At 41.8% G+C, this 16,264-nt stretch overlaps 2 protein-coding genes across 14 annotated transcripts in view; one reads left to right on the forward strand and one right to left on the reverse strand.

The window, feature by feature from the left end:
- The window catches only part of RALBP1 (ralA binding protein 1), a 100,137-nt gene that overhangs the window by 38,294 nt on the left and 45,579 nt on the right, over nucleotides 1–16,264 (forward strand). For 6 of the 7 annotated variants that reach the window (XM_054723895.1, XM_054723893.1, XM_008161395.3 and 3 more), the window contains one exon: nucleotides 1,132–2,818. The exons of the other annotated variant lie outside the window; for it this stretch is intronic. In XM_054723895.1, coding sequence (XP_054579870.1) covers nucleotides 1,132–1,398 — 267 coding nt within the window. In that variant the 3' untranslated portion in view covers nucleotides 1,399–2,818. Of the gene's footprint in view, nucleotides 1–1,131; nucleotides 2,819–16,264 lie in introns of those variants that run through there. 7 annotated transcript variants of the gene reach the window in all.
- Nucleotides 8,993–16,264, reverse strand: part of PPP4R1 (protein phosphatase 4 regulatory subunit 1) — a 66,013-nt gene continuing 58,741 nt past the window's right edge. For 6 of the 7 annotated variants that reach the window (XM_054723892.1, XM_054723889.1, XM_054723887.1 and 3 more), the window contains 5 exons: nucleotides 14,408–14,508; nucleotides 11,907–12,027; nucleotides 11,679–11,813; nucleotides 11,054–11,195; nucleotides 8,993–10,093 (listed from right to left, as the gene is read on the reverse strand). In XM_054723892.1, coding sequence (XP_054579867.1) covers nucleotides 9,930–10,093; nucleotides 11,054–11,195; nucleotides 11,679–11,813; nucleotides 11,907–12,027; nucleotides 14,408–14,508 — 663 coding nt within the window. In that variant the 3' untranslated portion in view covers nucleotides 8,993–9,929. The remainder of the gene's footprint in view (nucleotides 10,094–11,053; nucleotides 11,196–11,678; nucleotides 11,814–11,906; nucleotides 12,028–14,407; nucleotides 14,509–16,264) is intronic. The other variant, XM_054723891.1, reaches the window with a different exon arrangement.

Here is a 16,264-nt window from a genome sequence, read left to right on the forward strand (position 1 = left end):
GTGAACGTTGACTGCTGGCCAAGCAGATTGGCACAGGTGTGGCCTGGCCAGGCTGTCCCTGAGGTGCGGTGACTTCCTGACTGTAGTACCACACAGACCTCTCCCACTTGGGTAAGCCTCACCTGACAGGGCCAGTTTGAGCAGCTTTGAGTGGTCTGGTCTGGGTTCACAGAGAAGGTGAACAGAAAAAGAAATGCTAATGCAAGAAGGAAAAACCTCCTGAATCTCGCTCTGGGAGAAATGAATGACAGTTTTCTCTTGGAACTTAACCTGTAAAGCAGCCAGAGAGAGTAAACTCGGCACTCGGGAACTGGGAGACAACTGCTGTAAAACAACAAAAGGAAATGATCTTGATCAGAATTTCCCTTCTTACCCCAAGTAACACATTGTCTCTAGATGTTTAATCTAAAGGTTCAGAGAGGCCATTCTCTTCTCAGAAAGGAAATGTAGGAAAGTGATACAGCTTTGTTTCCCTCATTCAGGTACATTCAGCTCCTGGGGCAAACCAGAACCTACCTACCTCATAGAAAATTAGATGAATTCCATACAAATCCACCACCCACAAAAGTCCTCTCCACAGAACCTGTGGACAGAGTTCATAGAGGCTGCCCAGTGCGGCCCAAGGTCACGACACTCACTATAGAGCCAGGGGTGTGGTGGAGAAGCAGAGCAGTGGTTGAGACCTAGGCCACCAGGTAGCTTCCATTCTTTAGAAAGATTTCAAGTTGGCACCTTACTTTGTTTTCTTAACATTTTACAGATTATATTAAAAATCCTAAATAGGGAAATATATTCTAGGATTATAACACTTGGGATACAAAGATAATACTCTCATGCTTTGAACAAAATAGTTAATATATTTCATTCAGCAGACGTCCAGGTCTGCCTTTTTAAACACTAGAAACCTTATTAAAATTATTTTTTTCTATTAGTACATTTGTCTTAAGATACTCTTTTGTATTTTGGAATAGAGTTTATATCCTGAATTTTTATGGGCTTCAGTTGCATATTCATGGTCATGTCTTTCACTGTGCAACTAAATTGACTGAAACAAAATAGCAAATCTAACTGTTTTCTGCTCGGGAATCACTGTCATTTTGAGAGAATGGTTCTTTTCTGTCATTCCTCAAGATAAAGAACAATCATTTGAATCAAGCAATCCATGAAGAGCGAGAGGCCATCATCGAATTGCGCGTGCAGCTCCGCCTGCTCCAGCTGCAACGAGCCAAGTCTGAGCCACAGGCACCGGAGGAAGAGGAGCCTGAGAGGCGTGGGGGTGCTGTCCAACCACCTAGAGACAGCGCCCCGGAGACAAAAGCAACTAAAGAGCAGCCAAAGGCAGGCAAGGAGCAGGCCAAGCCATCCCCGAGCAGAGACAGGAAGGAGACGCCCATCTGAGCATCCTGAGGTCGTGGAATCTCCAGACCTAACCAGACCTGTGCATCTTACTGTAATCTCGAGAGTCAGACTGGACAACTCTCTGCTGTACATTCTGTAAAGATACCTTTTCTTCCCAGAGACTCTTCCTTCTTACACACACACACCCACACACGGATTTCTCTGCGTCAGGCTCAGGTTATGGGAGGAGAACACAGTGGTCGCGCTGTAGGCTTATAGGGGACAGATGAGTTTTCCAGATAGCTTATTTGAAGATTAATTTTCTTTGTTAACTTAAAGTAACTATTTTAACCCTTGAGTGGCTTCTTTTTAAACCAAAAATCATCTTTGCTTTTTTATTACGGCAGAATCAGGATCTCTTTCTCTCGTTTAAGGGGAGGAACCAAACAAGGTAAATACTGTTCCTGCCTTGTGGCTCGCCCCAGTCTCACCCTCCAGGGTCACTGCTTACCTAGTCACTCTTGCTTGTGCCTTTTATACCTTTTTGGTGCAGATTATATCATGGGGAGCTGCCTCATAATTCCTGACTGGCCAGAATGGCTCTTCCTGGGGTTACCTTTACTCACTCTTGTCATCCTCTCTTTTGACAGTCCTGAAACACAATCCTTGCGCCTGAGTCACCAGGATGGCCTGGCTGGTGGCAGACAGAGCTGCCTGTGCAGCTGGCCTGCCAGCCCTGGAGCAGCCTGGCTCCTCTAGGTCCTCACTGCTATTGATGACAAATGCTCTTCGCTGGGTTGGTCTGAGGTCGCCACCTTGACCTAAGGAATCCACACAAAGGATCTGTTTCTCAAACCAGAAATCTTCTGTTACTGACCTTCCAATACAAACAGAATGACTTCGATTGCTTGCTTGGGCTAGAATGTAAATGTCTCTTTGCCTGAATAAGCCATATATATGCTGTTAAACAAAAGTTCTCAATAATCCATATGTTTCAGTGAACTGCCGATGGACTCCCAATTGACGAGACTGAGCAATAGAAAAAACAACTTTTCCTTTTAATGATAGCTGTGATCCCCAACTCCGTTTTCTTGCTTTTGCCACTTCCCTGGTGACCTGAGGGGCTCTCAGGCACCTTTGTTCAGTCATGCTTTGTTCCGCCCAGATCAGTGGCACCCAAGAGGGAGGTCAGTTCATGGCTGTGAAGACCCACAGCCAAGGTGATGGCAACAAACCCCCAGGAGGCTCGTCCTCTCCTCCTCCTAGTTAGTATTTATTTTCAGCACCTGTTTGATGCAGTTTTTAATCTTCTACCTATTGCACTGTTGTGACTTGTTGGCCATTATTTGATTTTTGTACGAAAAGAAAGCTTTGTTATAGAAATCAGCATACTATTTTTTTAAACCTGGAGAGAAGATACTATGGTGACTGAAAATATGATCAGGTGTCAAATATAAATGTATAAAAGCCTTCTTGCTGTCCTGTTGGTCATATGACATTCATTTTATATTTGCTGGCAATATTGGAGGTTTCTTTTTGTTTGTGTAAACTCTAATTTCTATCAAGGTATCATGGATTTTTAAAATTTAGTATTTCATTACAGTTGTCTCAGTGTTGATTAACTAATTTTTGCCAGGACCATTATTGATCAAGCAAATAAATTCAACAGCCATTTGAGAAAAAAATGCTTTTCATTTTTTATATACATTTTTTCTTTGAAATAATTGAGTAGCTTATGGCTGTCAAGGAGTTGGTTTGATATTTAAGGTCCTAGAGTGAAAAAATGTCCGCACTCACACTGTGTTCCTCACCCAGTTATTGGTCACAGATGGAAGCAGCTCTCTAGTAAAGATAGCCAAACGGAACAGTCGGGCAGCTGCACTCGTCCCATGTGTGACCTTGTACCTGGCTGGCCCTCGCTGCATCCCAGCACTTGCAGGAAAGCTGCTGCTGGATGTTCCTAGGCTTTGGGCTCAGCAGCTGGTGCTGCCATCACAGCTCCCAGGTGAGTGAGATGCACATTATTTGAGGCACCATTCTAAATGACCAGTATTTTACTGTAGATATTTAAAAGCCAAAACAAAACAAAAAACACACAAAAATCTCAGAATGACCACGGAAGATAAGTTAGGTGGCAGCCCTACAATGTGACACATGCACACACACACTACACTGTTCCTGCTCTCATTCTGCCCGAGCCCCTGAGAACTTTCTCGAGGACTGGCACTGGCACTGGCCCACTGGGAGGGGTCAGCCCGTACTCTGGCATCATTAGTAGTTAAATGGCAGTTGCTGTGGCCTCTGGGTAACGGAGGAGTAAGCCAATTGAGTCCCTGTAAGAAGCCTCTCCCCTCCATTTCTGCTCTTCCTTCAGATCTGCCTAGGAAATGTTCCCTACACAACTTCTTTCCTCTAATTTTAGTGCCCAAACTTGTACTTTCTCAGACTAACACTGAAGTACCTGATAACAGAGCTATGGGGGGTTGAAGCATGACATTCCCCAAGGCTGCATGACAGCTTGACTCATTCCATGAGAAAACAGCAAGCAGTTCTTCGAGATTCCTATCTCAAAACATGGCCCAATAGATGTTTTGTATCCAATTAGTAACAGCTGTTGGTATCATTAACAGTAAACACAGCTGATCAGAGGAACAAGACACTGTCTTAGCCACAACAATCAGGCAAAAGAAAGAAAAGCCATCCAAATTGGAAATGAAGAAAGAAAACTGTCACTGTTTGCAGATTACATGATTCTACATATAGAAAACCCTACACCAAAGACTTAAAAACAATAAACAGCAAAGTCATAGGATACAAAATCAATGTACAAAAACCCTTTGTGCCCCTATATACTACCAATGAAACATCAGAAAGAAAAATGAAAACAATCCCATTTAGAATTACATCAAAAAATGATAGAATACCTAGAATAAACTTAAGGGAAGTGAAGGCGAGACCTACCTGTATATTGAAAACTACAAGATGATGTTGAAAGAAATTGACACAAGGAAGTGTAAAGATGTTCTGTGTTCATAGGTTGGTATTGTTGAAATGGTCTTCTTCCATAAAAAACTATACAAATTTAATGCAATCCCAATCAATATGGCATTTTTCACAGAAATAGAAAATAATGTTCAAATTTCTATGGAATCTCAAATAGCCCTGAATAACCAAAGCAACACTGAAGACAAAAAGCAAAGCTAGAGGTATCACACTCCCTGGCTTCAAACTATTTTATAAAGCTACAGTAATAAAAACAGTATGGTTTTGGCAGAAAAAGACACCAATAAGAACAGAATTGCTCAGAAGCCTAAACCACACATACTAGTATATGCCAACTAGTTTTCAACAAAGGAGCCAAAAACATACATTGGAAAAAGGAAAGTTTCAATAAATGGTGTTGGGAAAACTAGATGCTAGTACTATGCACAAAAATTAATTCAAAATGGATTAAAGACTTGAACATAAGACCTGAAATAAACACAGAAGAAAACATAGGCACTAAACCCAAGGGGTTTTCGTGAACTCCAAAGGCAAGGGAAGTAAAAGCAAAAATAAATGAATAGAACTACATCAAACTAACATACCTCCAATATGGGGCTAATATCCTAAATACATAAAGAACTCAACAACAACGAACCAACTGTGGCTCGGTTGGAGTGTCCAATTAAAAACTGGGCAGAGGATTTGAATTAGACATTTTCCCTAGGACATGGAAAAAAGCTCATCATTAAAAGAGAAATACAAATAAAAATCACAATGAGATATTACCTCACATCTGTTAGAATGGCTATTACCAATAAGACCAACAATAAGTACTGGAGAGGATATAAGGAAAAGGGAACCTTCATACACTGCTGGTAGGAATGTAAATTGGTGCAATCACTATAGAAAACAGTATGGAGCTTCCTCAAAAATTAAAAATGTAAGCTACCGCCCTGGCAGTATGGCTCGGTTGATTGGGCATCATCCAGTGAACAGGAAGTTTGTCAATTTGATTCCTGGTCAGGGCACTTGTCTGGATTGTCTGGGTTGTGGGCTAGATCCCTGGTAGGGGGTGTGCAGGAGGCAGCTAAGCAATGTTTCACTCTCACATGGATGTTTCTCTCTCCCTCTCTAAAAATAAATTTTAAAAATATTTTTTAAAAGTGTATATATATATATATATATTTTAAAAATATATATACATACACACATACATATACATACACTACTTTATGACCCAGTAATCCCTCTTCCTGGTTATCTACCCCCCAAAAAATGAAAACACTTATTTATAAAGATGTATGTACCTCTATGTTCATTGCAGTAATATTCACAATAGCCAAGGCATGCAAACAATCTGTGTCTGACAGATGAGTGAATAAAGATGTGGCACCATATATACAATGGAATACTACTCAGCCATAAAAAAGGTAAAATATTGCCAATTGGGACAACATGGATGGATCTTCAGAGTATCATGTTAAGTGAAAATAGGTCAGAAAAGGACAGTTGTAGGATTTCATTCGTGGGATATTAAAAAAAAAAAAGCAACAAATGAACAAAAACTCATAGATTCAACAGAATGGCAGAGGAGTGGAGGGAGGAGGATGAGGTTAAACAGGATCAAATAGTGATGGAAAGAGACTTGACTTGGGATGGTGAGCACACAATAGAGTAGTCAGATGGCATAACATTCTACACCTAAAACCGTGGTCAGCAAACTGCGGCTCGCGAGCCACATGCGGCTCTTTGGCCCCTTGAGTGTGGCTCTTCCACAAAATACCACGGCCTGGGTGAGTCTATTTTGAAGAAGTGGCATTAGAAGTTTAAAAAATTTGGCTCTCAAAAGAAATTTCAATCGTTGTACTATTGATATTTGGCTCTGTTGACTAATGAGTTTGCCGACCACTGACCCAAAACAATGTTATTAACCAACTTTACCCCAATCAATAAACAACAAGAAAAATCAGTGTTGAAAGAGTCTTATGTTAAAATCAGCTAAAATTACCAGTAAAGGCTCCAAATAACAAATCTTGCCAAATTTAAATAAACAAAACTTGACCTAAAAAATAAATACAATAGTACTGTAAAATGTAACAGGATAAAATCTAATAACTGAATGGAATATTTGTCAAGTTTTCAAGGAAAAGAATTCCTAAGGAAAATTATTTCTGTAAGGTAAATTAAAAATAGTTTAATTCTCTATAGAAAATGGATTCAGGAATTAAATTAGCTTAATGGGCCCTGACCAGTGATGTTCAGTTGGTTGGAGTGTGGTTGGGGCACTTACCCAGGTTGCGGGTCCGATTGATCCCCTGTAGGGTTGCATATGGGAGGCAATCAATGTTTCTCTCCCTCTCCCTCCCTCTTTCTAAAATCTGTATCCTTGGGTGATAATTAAAAATAAAAATTGGCTTAATGGAGTTCAGAAAATTCCTTCATCAAAAACATGTTACTGTTGCAATTTTTTTTTTAAATCCTCACCCGAGGACATGATTAGAGAGAGTAAGGGAGGGAAGGAGGAAAAAAAGGAGGGGGGGGGAGAGGGGTATCGACGTGGAAAACATTGATTGGTTGCTTTCTTTATATGCCCCGACTAGGGCTCGAACCTGAAACCCAGGTATGTGCACTGACGAATTTGAGTAGTCAACTTTTTGGTAGACAGGACAACACAACCCACTGGGCCTCTCTGGCTGGGCTGCTGGAATTTTTGTAAGGTCAAAATATTCCTACTCAAGGGATCACAAAACTACTGTTTGGAATTTTTGATGGAGGATCTGAAAGTTGGGTTTCCTTCCCCACTCTCCCCCAAAAATGCCAAATGGTTTTCTAGTGGGAACTTGTAGGCCCTATCATGGGGCCTGGCCACTCTCCATGTGGGTCCCCCAGTGCACCCATGGGCTCTAGTGCAAGGCGCATTTGGGTGCAATGAGCCCAGCCAGCCTTCCTCTCATTGGTGCCTCTCTCTTGTGGCCAACTCCTCCCGGTGGCCCTACTAGATGTTCTACATCCAGCATGAGTTTATAAAGGCTTCCAGCAGAAATTCAAAAATACAACAGAAACCAGAGTCTTGCTTACGATTATTTCCAGGCTCAACTTCTTTTCCTCTGGTTTGAGTGAGAGGATTATTCATCTTAAAGAGGCCATTTGCTTGGTTGAGTCGGGTCCTTCTTTTCCTCCCTTTCGTTCACTGCTTCTCTGTCTCCTGGAATTTACAGAAATGTTACCATACACGGGAAAGATAATGTGTCCTGGAGCCTGAGACACAGTGCTCTTTCCTATACATAGGTCAGTTTAAAGCCTTGCCACCCCCTTCTCGCAGCTCCTGCCTGCCCTGAGATGCATGTCCGCAGCATTGCCCCCCAACGCCCCCCCAAATACACTACCACACATGCCTGGTGTTTCAAGCATTCCATGTTCCTCTGTAACGCTGACACTGGAGGGCGTGAGATTCTGGACATTTCCTTTGGTATATTCAGCTTGCAGTGTGCAGGCAACTTCTCTTCCAAATAGAAAGTGGGACCTGGACCAAGGAGTCTGAGAATGGTCAGTACCCACAGTGCACCCCGTGCCTGCCCAGCAGACTAGGAATCACCCAGAGCAGTGTTCCCTGACAATATGCTGGCAGCCTGGGCAGCTCTTAACAGGGTGGCGCTCTCAGGAACTCAACGCTTGCCCGATTCAGTTAGAGGACTCTAGAAAAATGACAGCTGGCCCGGCCAGTGTGGCTCAGTGATTGAGCATTATTCCATGCACCAAGAGGTCACCGGTTCGATTCCCGGTCAGGGCACGTTCCCAAGTTGGGCTCGATCCCTGGTGGGGGCATGCAGGACGTTGATGTTTACCTCTCTCCCTCTTTCTTCCCCTTTTAAAATCAATAAAAACTTATAAAAACAACTCAACAGTGGTCTGGCTCACAGAAATCCCCACAAGACTTGGCTGAAAGGTGACCCTTGAGCCACTCCACCTGGCAAAGAGGAAGTCTGCTGGTTTAGTGAGGGATACTCTGAAAGCTCACAAAACTTTCTCCCAGACAAGAGGGAGGGCAGCAGACTTCACCCCGTGTGCCATGACCTAGGAGTCAGGCAGGGTGGAGAGGCAGGGACCTGTGTGGGGGAGACACCTGGCAATGGGCTGAGAAAAATGTAGTTTTCCTCTTCACCTTGGTTATTATTCAAAATTCCTGAGAGACCAGAATATCTTCTGAGATCAGCCACCAGTGTTAAGTCCCTCCGAGGACAGAATTATTGCCACTCTATTCATTTATCTATTGTAAAGTTAATAGTTTGAGTAAGAATTCTTTTGCAGTTTTGTTTTTGCTCCCGGGAGAACTGCTGACACATTAAGTTTTTAGCTTTGATTGCTTGCTTTTTAACTGCCTCTGGAAGCCCATTTCCCCCCTTGGAAGATGCTGTATAACGAAGACTGCACAGTAGACAAGCTCCAACACCCTTGCCATCCTCAGGAACTGGCTGCCACTGCTCCTCACACACCTGATGAGAGACAAGACACACCTCGACCAGCCCCAAGGAGCACAGCGCTCAGGCCCCTGCCACCTGCCAAGCATGGAACCCAGCCCAGGGGGCATGAGCCGATTTCAAAGAAATTACTAAACTAGTTAAAAGACAAATTTTTAATCTAGTTTTCCCGTTTTATACTAAATCATTAATACAGGTCACAAATTGCATTTATTCGCAGACATCTATAAAACAATCAAAACTGTATATATCTCTCTATACAGATCTTATTAATAAATTTTATTTGGACAAGAGAACTTGTGCCACAACAGTTTTAAACAGCATGATTAAAGACTGCAGCACTCCTAAGAGTGTCACAGATATGTACAGTATGGGAAGGAAGAGATGCACCTCAGGGCTGATCATGATCCAGTTAAAAACACCTGACACACAGGATACGTGCTAATAAATGTCATTCAGGTCATGACCAGCATGAAAAAAATTCAGGACAGAGATAACTCAGCACACGTAAATGTGTACAGCAATATGCTGCATTTATGAGTTAAAATCATAGTCTACTTTAGTGTTAGCATCAAGCCCTTATGAGAAATTAAAAAACCTCCTTTCCCATTAACACACGTCAAAAACTATTCACACTTAGGGCTGGACTGGGCGGCTAGCCACAGGCGCACAGGTCCTTGCCTGTGGAAAGTGAGGCTAATACTGAAGGTCTCTCTCGCGTCCTGGCTCACAGCCGCCGTCTGGCTATAATTCCATCTATCGGTCATTAAATAAAACCAGGGGAAGAAACGCAGGTCTCTGGGAATCTCGTCCCTTCCATAAGGAAAATGCTCTGCAATTCAAGTTTCACTCAGTCAGGAAGACAGAAGGATTTAAGGCTTCGGTGACAATTACAATCCTCTGAGAAATTATTTTCCCTTAAAGTCAAGATAAGATAATAGTGTTTACTGTACTTTCTCTTGACTCTTAAAATCCCTGGTGTCGGTGTAGGCAACTTGCATCTGCAATTAAGTCTGCAAGAGAGGAAGGTCTCTCTTCGTCCTCAAAGTGTCCAGCTCACACGCGTGTGGAGCACGTGTCGAACCTCGGCTTCCTAGGAAGCGGGAAAGACACCGAGGCTGAAGCTTTCTAGTAGGTTGAGGAAGCTGTGCTCATCGCATCTTCAGAGATTTTGGTACTGGCAGGGTGGATGCTTGCAAAGTACTTGACGTCACTGTCATGATCCATCTGAAGAGCCATGATGGTTTGTTCCACAGCTTCCTGGTGACAGCTAGCAGAGGTTAGGAAATAATCTGGAAAAACAAGAAGTACAGATTATAAACAAAATCGGTCTAACTTTTAGTTTTGTTAAGTATAAGTATACAAAGTACTCAGTCATTATAAAACGGGATTTTTCTACAAGTATAAACACAAGCTATGTTGAATTATAAACAGTAATCCAAATTTATTTCTTATATAAAAAAATCCCCAAGCATAAATTATCAGCTATAACTTGACTAAATCTCAGGTCTCATGATATTCAATGGCAGCAAGGCTAACAAATGTATTAAAACTCATGCGTGTTACAGCTATTAATTAGCTCAGTAAAAGGAACACTTCCAAATACCAAACATACACTGAAAACCAGTCTTCTCTAGCTGTTTTATTGTAATTGCTATTATAAAAAATTAAATGAATTCCAAAGGAGAAAAAAGCAATATTAATTTACCCATATTCTTTGAAGTCTATTAAAAATGTCTTTCTGTGATTCATTCATTAGTTCATGCATTCAAATGATATTTATGGGACATTTTGGGGGATTGTAACAAATAAAACCACCTGAATCTCGAGAAGTTATAATCTGTATCAAAGCAAATAATATGGGGCATATGTCTTCTGCCTAAGAATGAAAATGAGGAGGAAACACAAACATGCCTCCTGGGCCCCAAACAACATAACAGATGTCAAGAGGGTTGGGGTGGGGCTCCAAGGGCAGTAATTTTTCAGAGTCATAAGTGAATGCACAATATTCAAACTAGTAAAGTTTAAATTATAAAAAGTTCACTAGCAGGGCAATAATTAAAAGTCCCTTTCATCGCCCTTAATCTTCTGTGTCCTCTCACAGAGGGAACCATTATGAACAACTTGCAGTACATTCTTCTATCAGATTATTTCTATAAACGTATTATACTCTGCTTAGAGTCTTATCTATTCACGTAGTCTATGAATCTCCTCCCCGACACAGACACTTTTCCTAAGAGTCGTGTACCCACCTTTTTCTAGTAGCGTTTGTCTTAGTGTCTTTGCAAGGAGCACTCTAACATTTGGAACCCTATCGTTTGCTAAGGTTAGCAAATGTGGCATCAGATGCACAGCAAACTGTTCCATGGGAAGGCAATCATCTTCAATGACAGTCTGGGGAAAGGAAGTAACTGCTTTAGATTTGCCAATTTAGTCTACTTAAGCCATAATACTAGCTAAGAAAAGTCTTTTAATAACAATATAATTGCTACAGATTTTAGTTACTGCTTTTTAAACCAATATTCCAGGCACTTGGGAATTCAAAACAAAACAACATAATTAAGCCCCCACTGATACAGTTTTTAAACTGCTCCACAGAGACCTGGAGGGTTCACGGTCACATTCATTCACACCTGTGCCCTGCTCCACAGACCCCGAGTGCCCCTTGGGGACTGCTTTATAAAGAGCTCAGTGGACTTTATAAGTGATTGGTGAACCAGGCAGAAACCCAACTGAGGAATAGGGGATCCTATAAACAGCCAGGTGGCAAAGTTCTGTCCTTCAAGAATAAAGAGGTTGCTGAGAGAGATAAAGAGTAAAAGAATAAACCTAGTTCTAGATAAAAAATGTGTCACAAATGGGTACGTCTTTGCTTACCTGGCAGACAAAGACAAAGGCTTGACGACCAGACCACTTGGGACATCTACCAAAATTTTCGACAAGCTCATGGATGAGGTCCACGCCAAATGTTGGTGGTGTCGCCATGTGCAGCTTCTTCACCATCTCACTGACCTAGGAGAGTGAACATGGAGAAGTGGGGAATATCTTCGTTTTATGATATTAAATACTTTGTTGACCTAAAATTGTAAAAATTTTAAAACATACCAACTTGTAGGAAATCCAACGAACAGAAGAAACTTTATCTGCACATAGATTCAGAGCAATGGGGCGTAAATAGTCATAAACATCTCTGGCACTATATAATTCTAGAAGTAAGATCAGCTGTCTACAAAAATGAATTACAAAAATACAGTTAAAATTTTAAGACAAGACAAATGAAAACAGGTTGGTCATCTGAATAATTTGTAATACTGGATATTATTTGTAAGATGAACACAGGCAAAGACTAGTAATTAACCTGGTCTCTCATGCAGAGAGCATAACCTCCTGTCTCTGTATAGCTGTGTCTGCAAAGCATCCCCTAGTATGTTCAATTGGAACACAAAACACATTTTTCCCATAGTAACTATTTAGAATGTGCTGAGAAACCTCTATCTACAACCAGTTACGTAAATAAGAGTTCTAGCCCAGCTAGCGTGGCTCAGTGGTTATTCCTGGACAGGGTACATGCCCGGATTGGGGGCTTGATCCCCAGTGTGAGATGTACAGGAGGCAACCAATCAATGATTCTCTCTCATCATTGATGTTTCTATCTCCCTCTCCCTTCCTCCCTGAACAAAGTAAAAATATATTTTTAAAAAAGTTTTGTAAGTAAATAAATAAGAGAGTTCTAGCAGTGTACTTATTAAGTACAGCTTCTGAGGGAATGATACATTCACTAGGGATAACATAGTAAGTGGTCCTCTACCAACTTTCCCATTAAGTCTGATGGGAACTAAAGACTAGCAGCACAATCTGAATAGATGCAACAATGCTCATGAAGAAATAACTTGAATATGAATGAGAATTTTGCCTTTCAGATTTTATGTTTAAGATTATTTACATTTATAATCAGCAGGAAGTGAATTGTGGTCATGGTTTTGGTAACCAGATGTCAAACATGGTCCAAAAATATTAAATGGAAAATTCCAGGAGTAAGGAAATCTTAAGTTTTAAATTGCACACCATTCTGAGTAGAGTGATGAAATCTCGAGCCATCCTGTTTCTGCCTGCCTGGGACTGAATTATCCCTTTGTCAGCATCTCCGCACTGTACACCCTACCCGCCTGTTGGTTACTTAGTAGCTGATTCTCACACTGCCTGATGTGGCATCACTGAGCTTGTTGTGTCCAAGTGACCCTAACTCTATTACTGGCCCCAAAGCACAAGAGTAGTGATGCTGGCAAACCGGATATGCCAATGAGAAGCTGTTAAGTGGTTCCTGTAAGTGAGAGTGGAAGTTCTTGATTTAATGAGAGAATTAAAAAAAAAATCATATGCTGAGGTTAAGATATACAATAAGAACAAATCTGTGAATAAATCTTAAAAACATTATGCTGAGTGAAGAAGCCAGACACAAAAAGCCACATGTTATATAATCCTATCTAATAAAAGAGTAATATGCAAATTGACCATCACTCCAACACACACAAGATGGCCACCCCATGTGGTCAAAGATGGCTGCCCCCATGTGGACACAAGATGGCCACCACAAGATGGCCTGCAGGGGAGGGCAGTTGTGGGTGATCAGGCCAGCAGGGGAGGGAAGTTGGGAGGGACCAGCCTGAAGGGGAGGGTAGTTGGGGGCGATCAAGCCTGTAGGGGAGGGCAGTTGGGGGTAACCAGGCCTGCAGGTGAGGGCAGTTGGGGGCAACAGGTCGGCAGGGGAGGGCAGTTAGGGGCGACCAGGCTGGCAAGGGAAGGCAGTTGGGGGTTACTGGGCCAGCAGGAGAGGGCAGTTGGGGGTGACCAGGCCGGCAGGGAAGGGCAGTTAGGGGTGACCAGGCCGGCAGGGGAGGGCAGTTAGGGGCAATCGGGCTGGCAGGGGAGCAGTTAGGCGTCGATCAAGCTGGCAGGTGAGTGGTTAGGGGGTGATCAGGCTGGCAGGCAGGTGAGTAATTGGGATCCAGCAGTCCTGGATTGTGAGAGTGATGTCCGACTGCCCGTTCAGGCCCGATCCCGGTGGCAGTCTGACATCCCTCGAGGGGTCCCAGATTGGAGAGGGTGCAGGCTTGGCTGAGGGACACACACCTTGCCCCCGTGCACAAATTTCGTGTACCGGGCCTCTAGTTCTATATATAAAATGCTCAGAACAGGCATATCCAGAGACAGAAAGTAGATTAGTGACTGCTAGAGGATGGGGGTGGAGAGGGGTGAAGGTTTCCTTTTGAGATGATGAAATGGTCTAGAATTAGAGAGTGGCAATGGCAGTATAATACTGTGAACATACTATATGTCACCAATTGCAACTTTGGTTATGTGTATTTTACCACAACTAAAAGAGAGAGAGAGAGAGAGAGGGAGACAGACAATAAATAAATAAATAAACAGATAAATAAATAAATAAATAAATAAATGCTAAGAAAATTCACTGCATTACAAGAAATGTTAAAGAGCAGGATACCAGACAGAAAATTGTATCTACACAAAGTAATGAACAAACCCAGAAAAGGTAAACTAAATACACACCCTTCCAAAACATAGTCTAATAAACTGTCAGAACTTACTCAGCCAGTTCAGCTCGAAAGCGCCAATTTCTACTATTATCTGTCACCAAAAACTCCTGAAGTTGATAAAGATATTCTCTCCTTTTGTCAATATGAAGAAGCTGAAATAACAACAAATAATTCACTAGGACAAAGCACAGACATACTTCTTTTACTAGATTGCTTAAAAATGACTATAAATGATACAGTTAATTCTTTTACAGGAGAATACATTCAGTAGATACATTTAATGGTCTTAAAAATAGGTATTAGGTTCTTTTCCCTGATAATCCCATTTACTTTTACCTTTAAGAGTCATTATCCTCTTTTCAAAGGTTTGTTTCTTGAGCCAGCAAGTGACTCCCACTGAATTCTACAGTACCATAGCATAGCTTTATTACAGCACATCTACTTTATACACGACACCCTCATTATCATGAACTCTTTGAAGACCGAAATTATGTTCTTATATTCATATATACACTGAGTGGCCAGATCATTATGATCTCTTAATGCATAATAATCTGGCCACTCAGTGTATATCCTATATAATAAAAGGCTAATATGCAAATTGTCCCCTTGACCAGGAGTTCGACCAGCAGGCAGGCTGGTCAACCACTCATGTCCCCTCCCCCTGGCCACGCTGGCCGGACCCCAACCATGCACTAATTCATGCACTGAGCCTCTAATATGTATGTGTATACACACACACACACACACACACACACACACACACACACACACACAGTGGCCAGATTATTATGCGTTCAGAGATCATAATAATCTGGCCACTCAGTGTATATGCCCAGCAGATGGCACTATGATGGCACATAACAGGTGTTCAATAAATACAGGGTGGTGGCAAAAGTAGGTTTACAGTTGTTCATATAGGAAAAAATAATTTAATCTATATAATAAAAGCCTAATATGCAAATCGGCGGAACGGCCAGTTGCTATGATGCACACTGACCACCAGGGGGCAGATGTTCAATGCAGGCCAGCCAAGGCGGGTGCCAGCAGGCTGCCCCTTGATCGCCCCACCGGTTGCCCCACAGAAGGAGGCCACCGGAGGCGGCAGTGGGGGGCGGGGCTGGCGCCAGGCTGGCCAAGGTGGGTTCCAGCAGAGGCCCCCCCGATTGGCCCACTGGTCACCCCGCTGGTTGCCCCACACATGGCCCTAGGGATCCTACCCGTGCACAAATTTGTGCACTGGGCCTCTAGTATAAGGATAAACTGTTTTGTGTACTCACAACTATAAACCTACTTTTGCCCCACTCTATCCCAATAGTTGCTCCACAAATATTTAAAAGTAGGTTTATAGTCAACATGGGGGAAACGCTAAAATTTCATATAAATAAAAGCAAATAAACATAACTGTATATAAACAGATAAGAATCACAGAGTGAACTTAGTACTCTGACCATACATCTTCATGGGATATGTTCTAAGGATAGAAAGTGCTGAAGGAAATCTTGAACATGACTTAGTTGATTTTATGTTGCAATTATTACTGGTGGAGTAATTCTGAAACTATTTCATGTATGTAGTGGAACTGAAAAAAATGACTATTAACGTTATTAACAAAAGTTTTTAATATGAAAAAAGAAAAAATATAAAGTGAAAAAAGGTATTAGACTAGAAGTAGAGATAACAATATCAGTCAAATTTGACGTTCAATACAAATGACAAAAATGGATTACGTTACATTAAATAAAAAAGTAATTCTAGAAATCACACAAGTACTAAAAATATTTCCACAAAGGGGAAGGGGAAAAAAAGGTTATCTTTACATGAGAAAGGCAATTAATAAATGTAGAAGGAATTATAAAAACAGAAAACAGGTATTTTACAGCCAACACAGTACCAACTGATTCGGGC

The sequence above is a fragment of the Eptesicus fuscus genome, chromosome 12 (genome assembly GCF_027574615.1).
Source record: "Eptesicus fuscus isolate TK198812 chromosome 12, DD_ASM_mEF_20220401, whole genome shotgun sequence".
In the NCBI taxonomy this organism is placed as follows: Eukaryota; Metazoa; Chordata; class Mammalia; order Chiroptera; family Vespertilionidae; genus Eptesicus; species Eptesicus fuscus.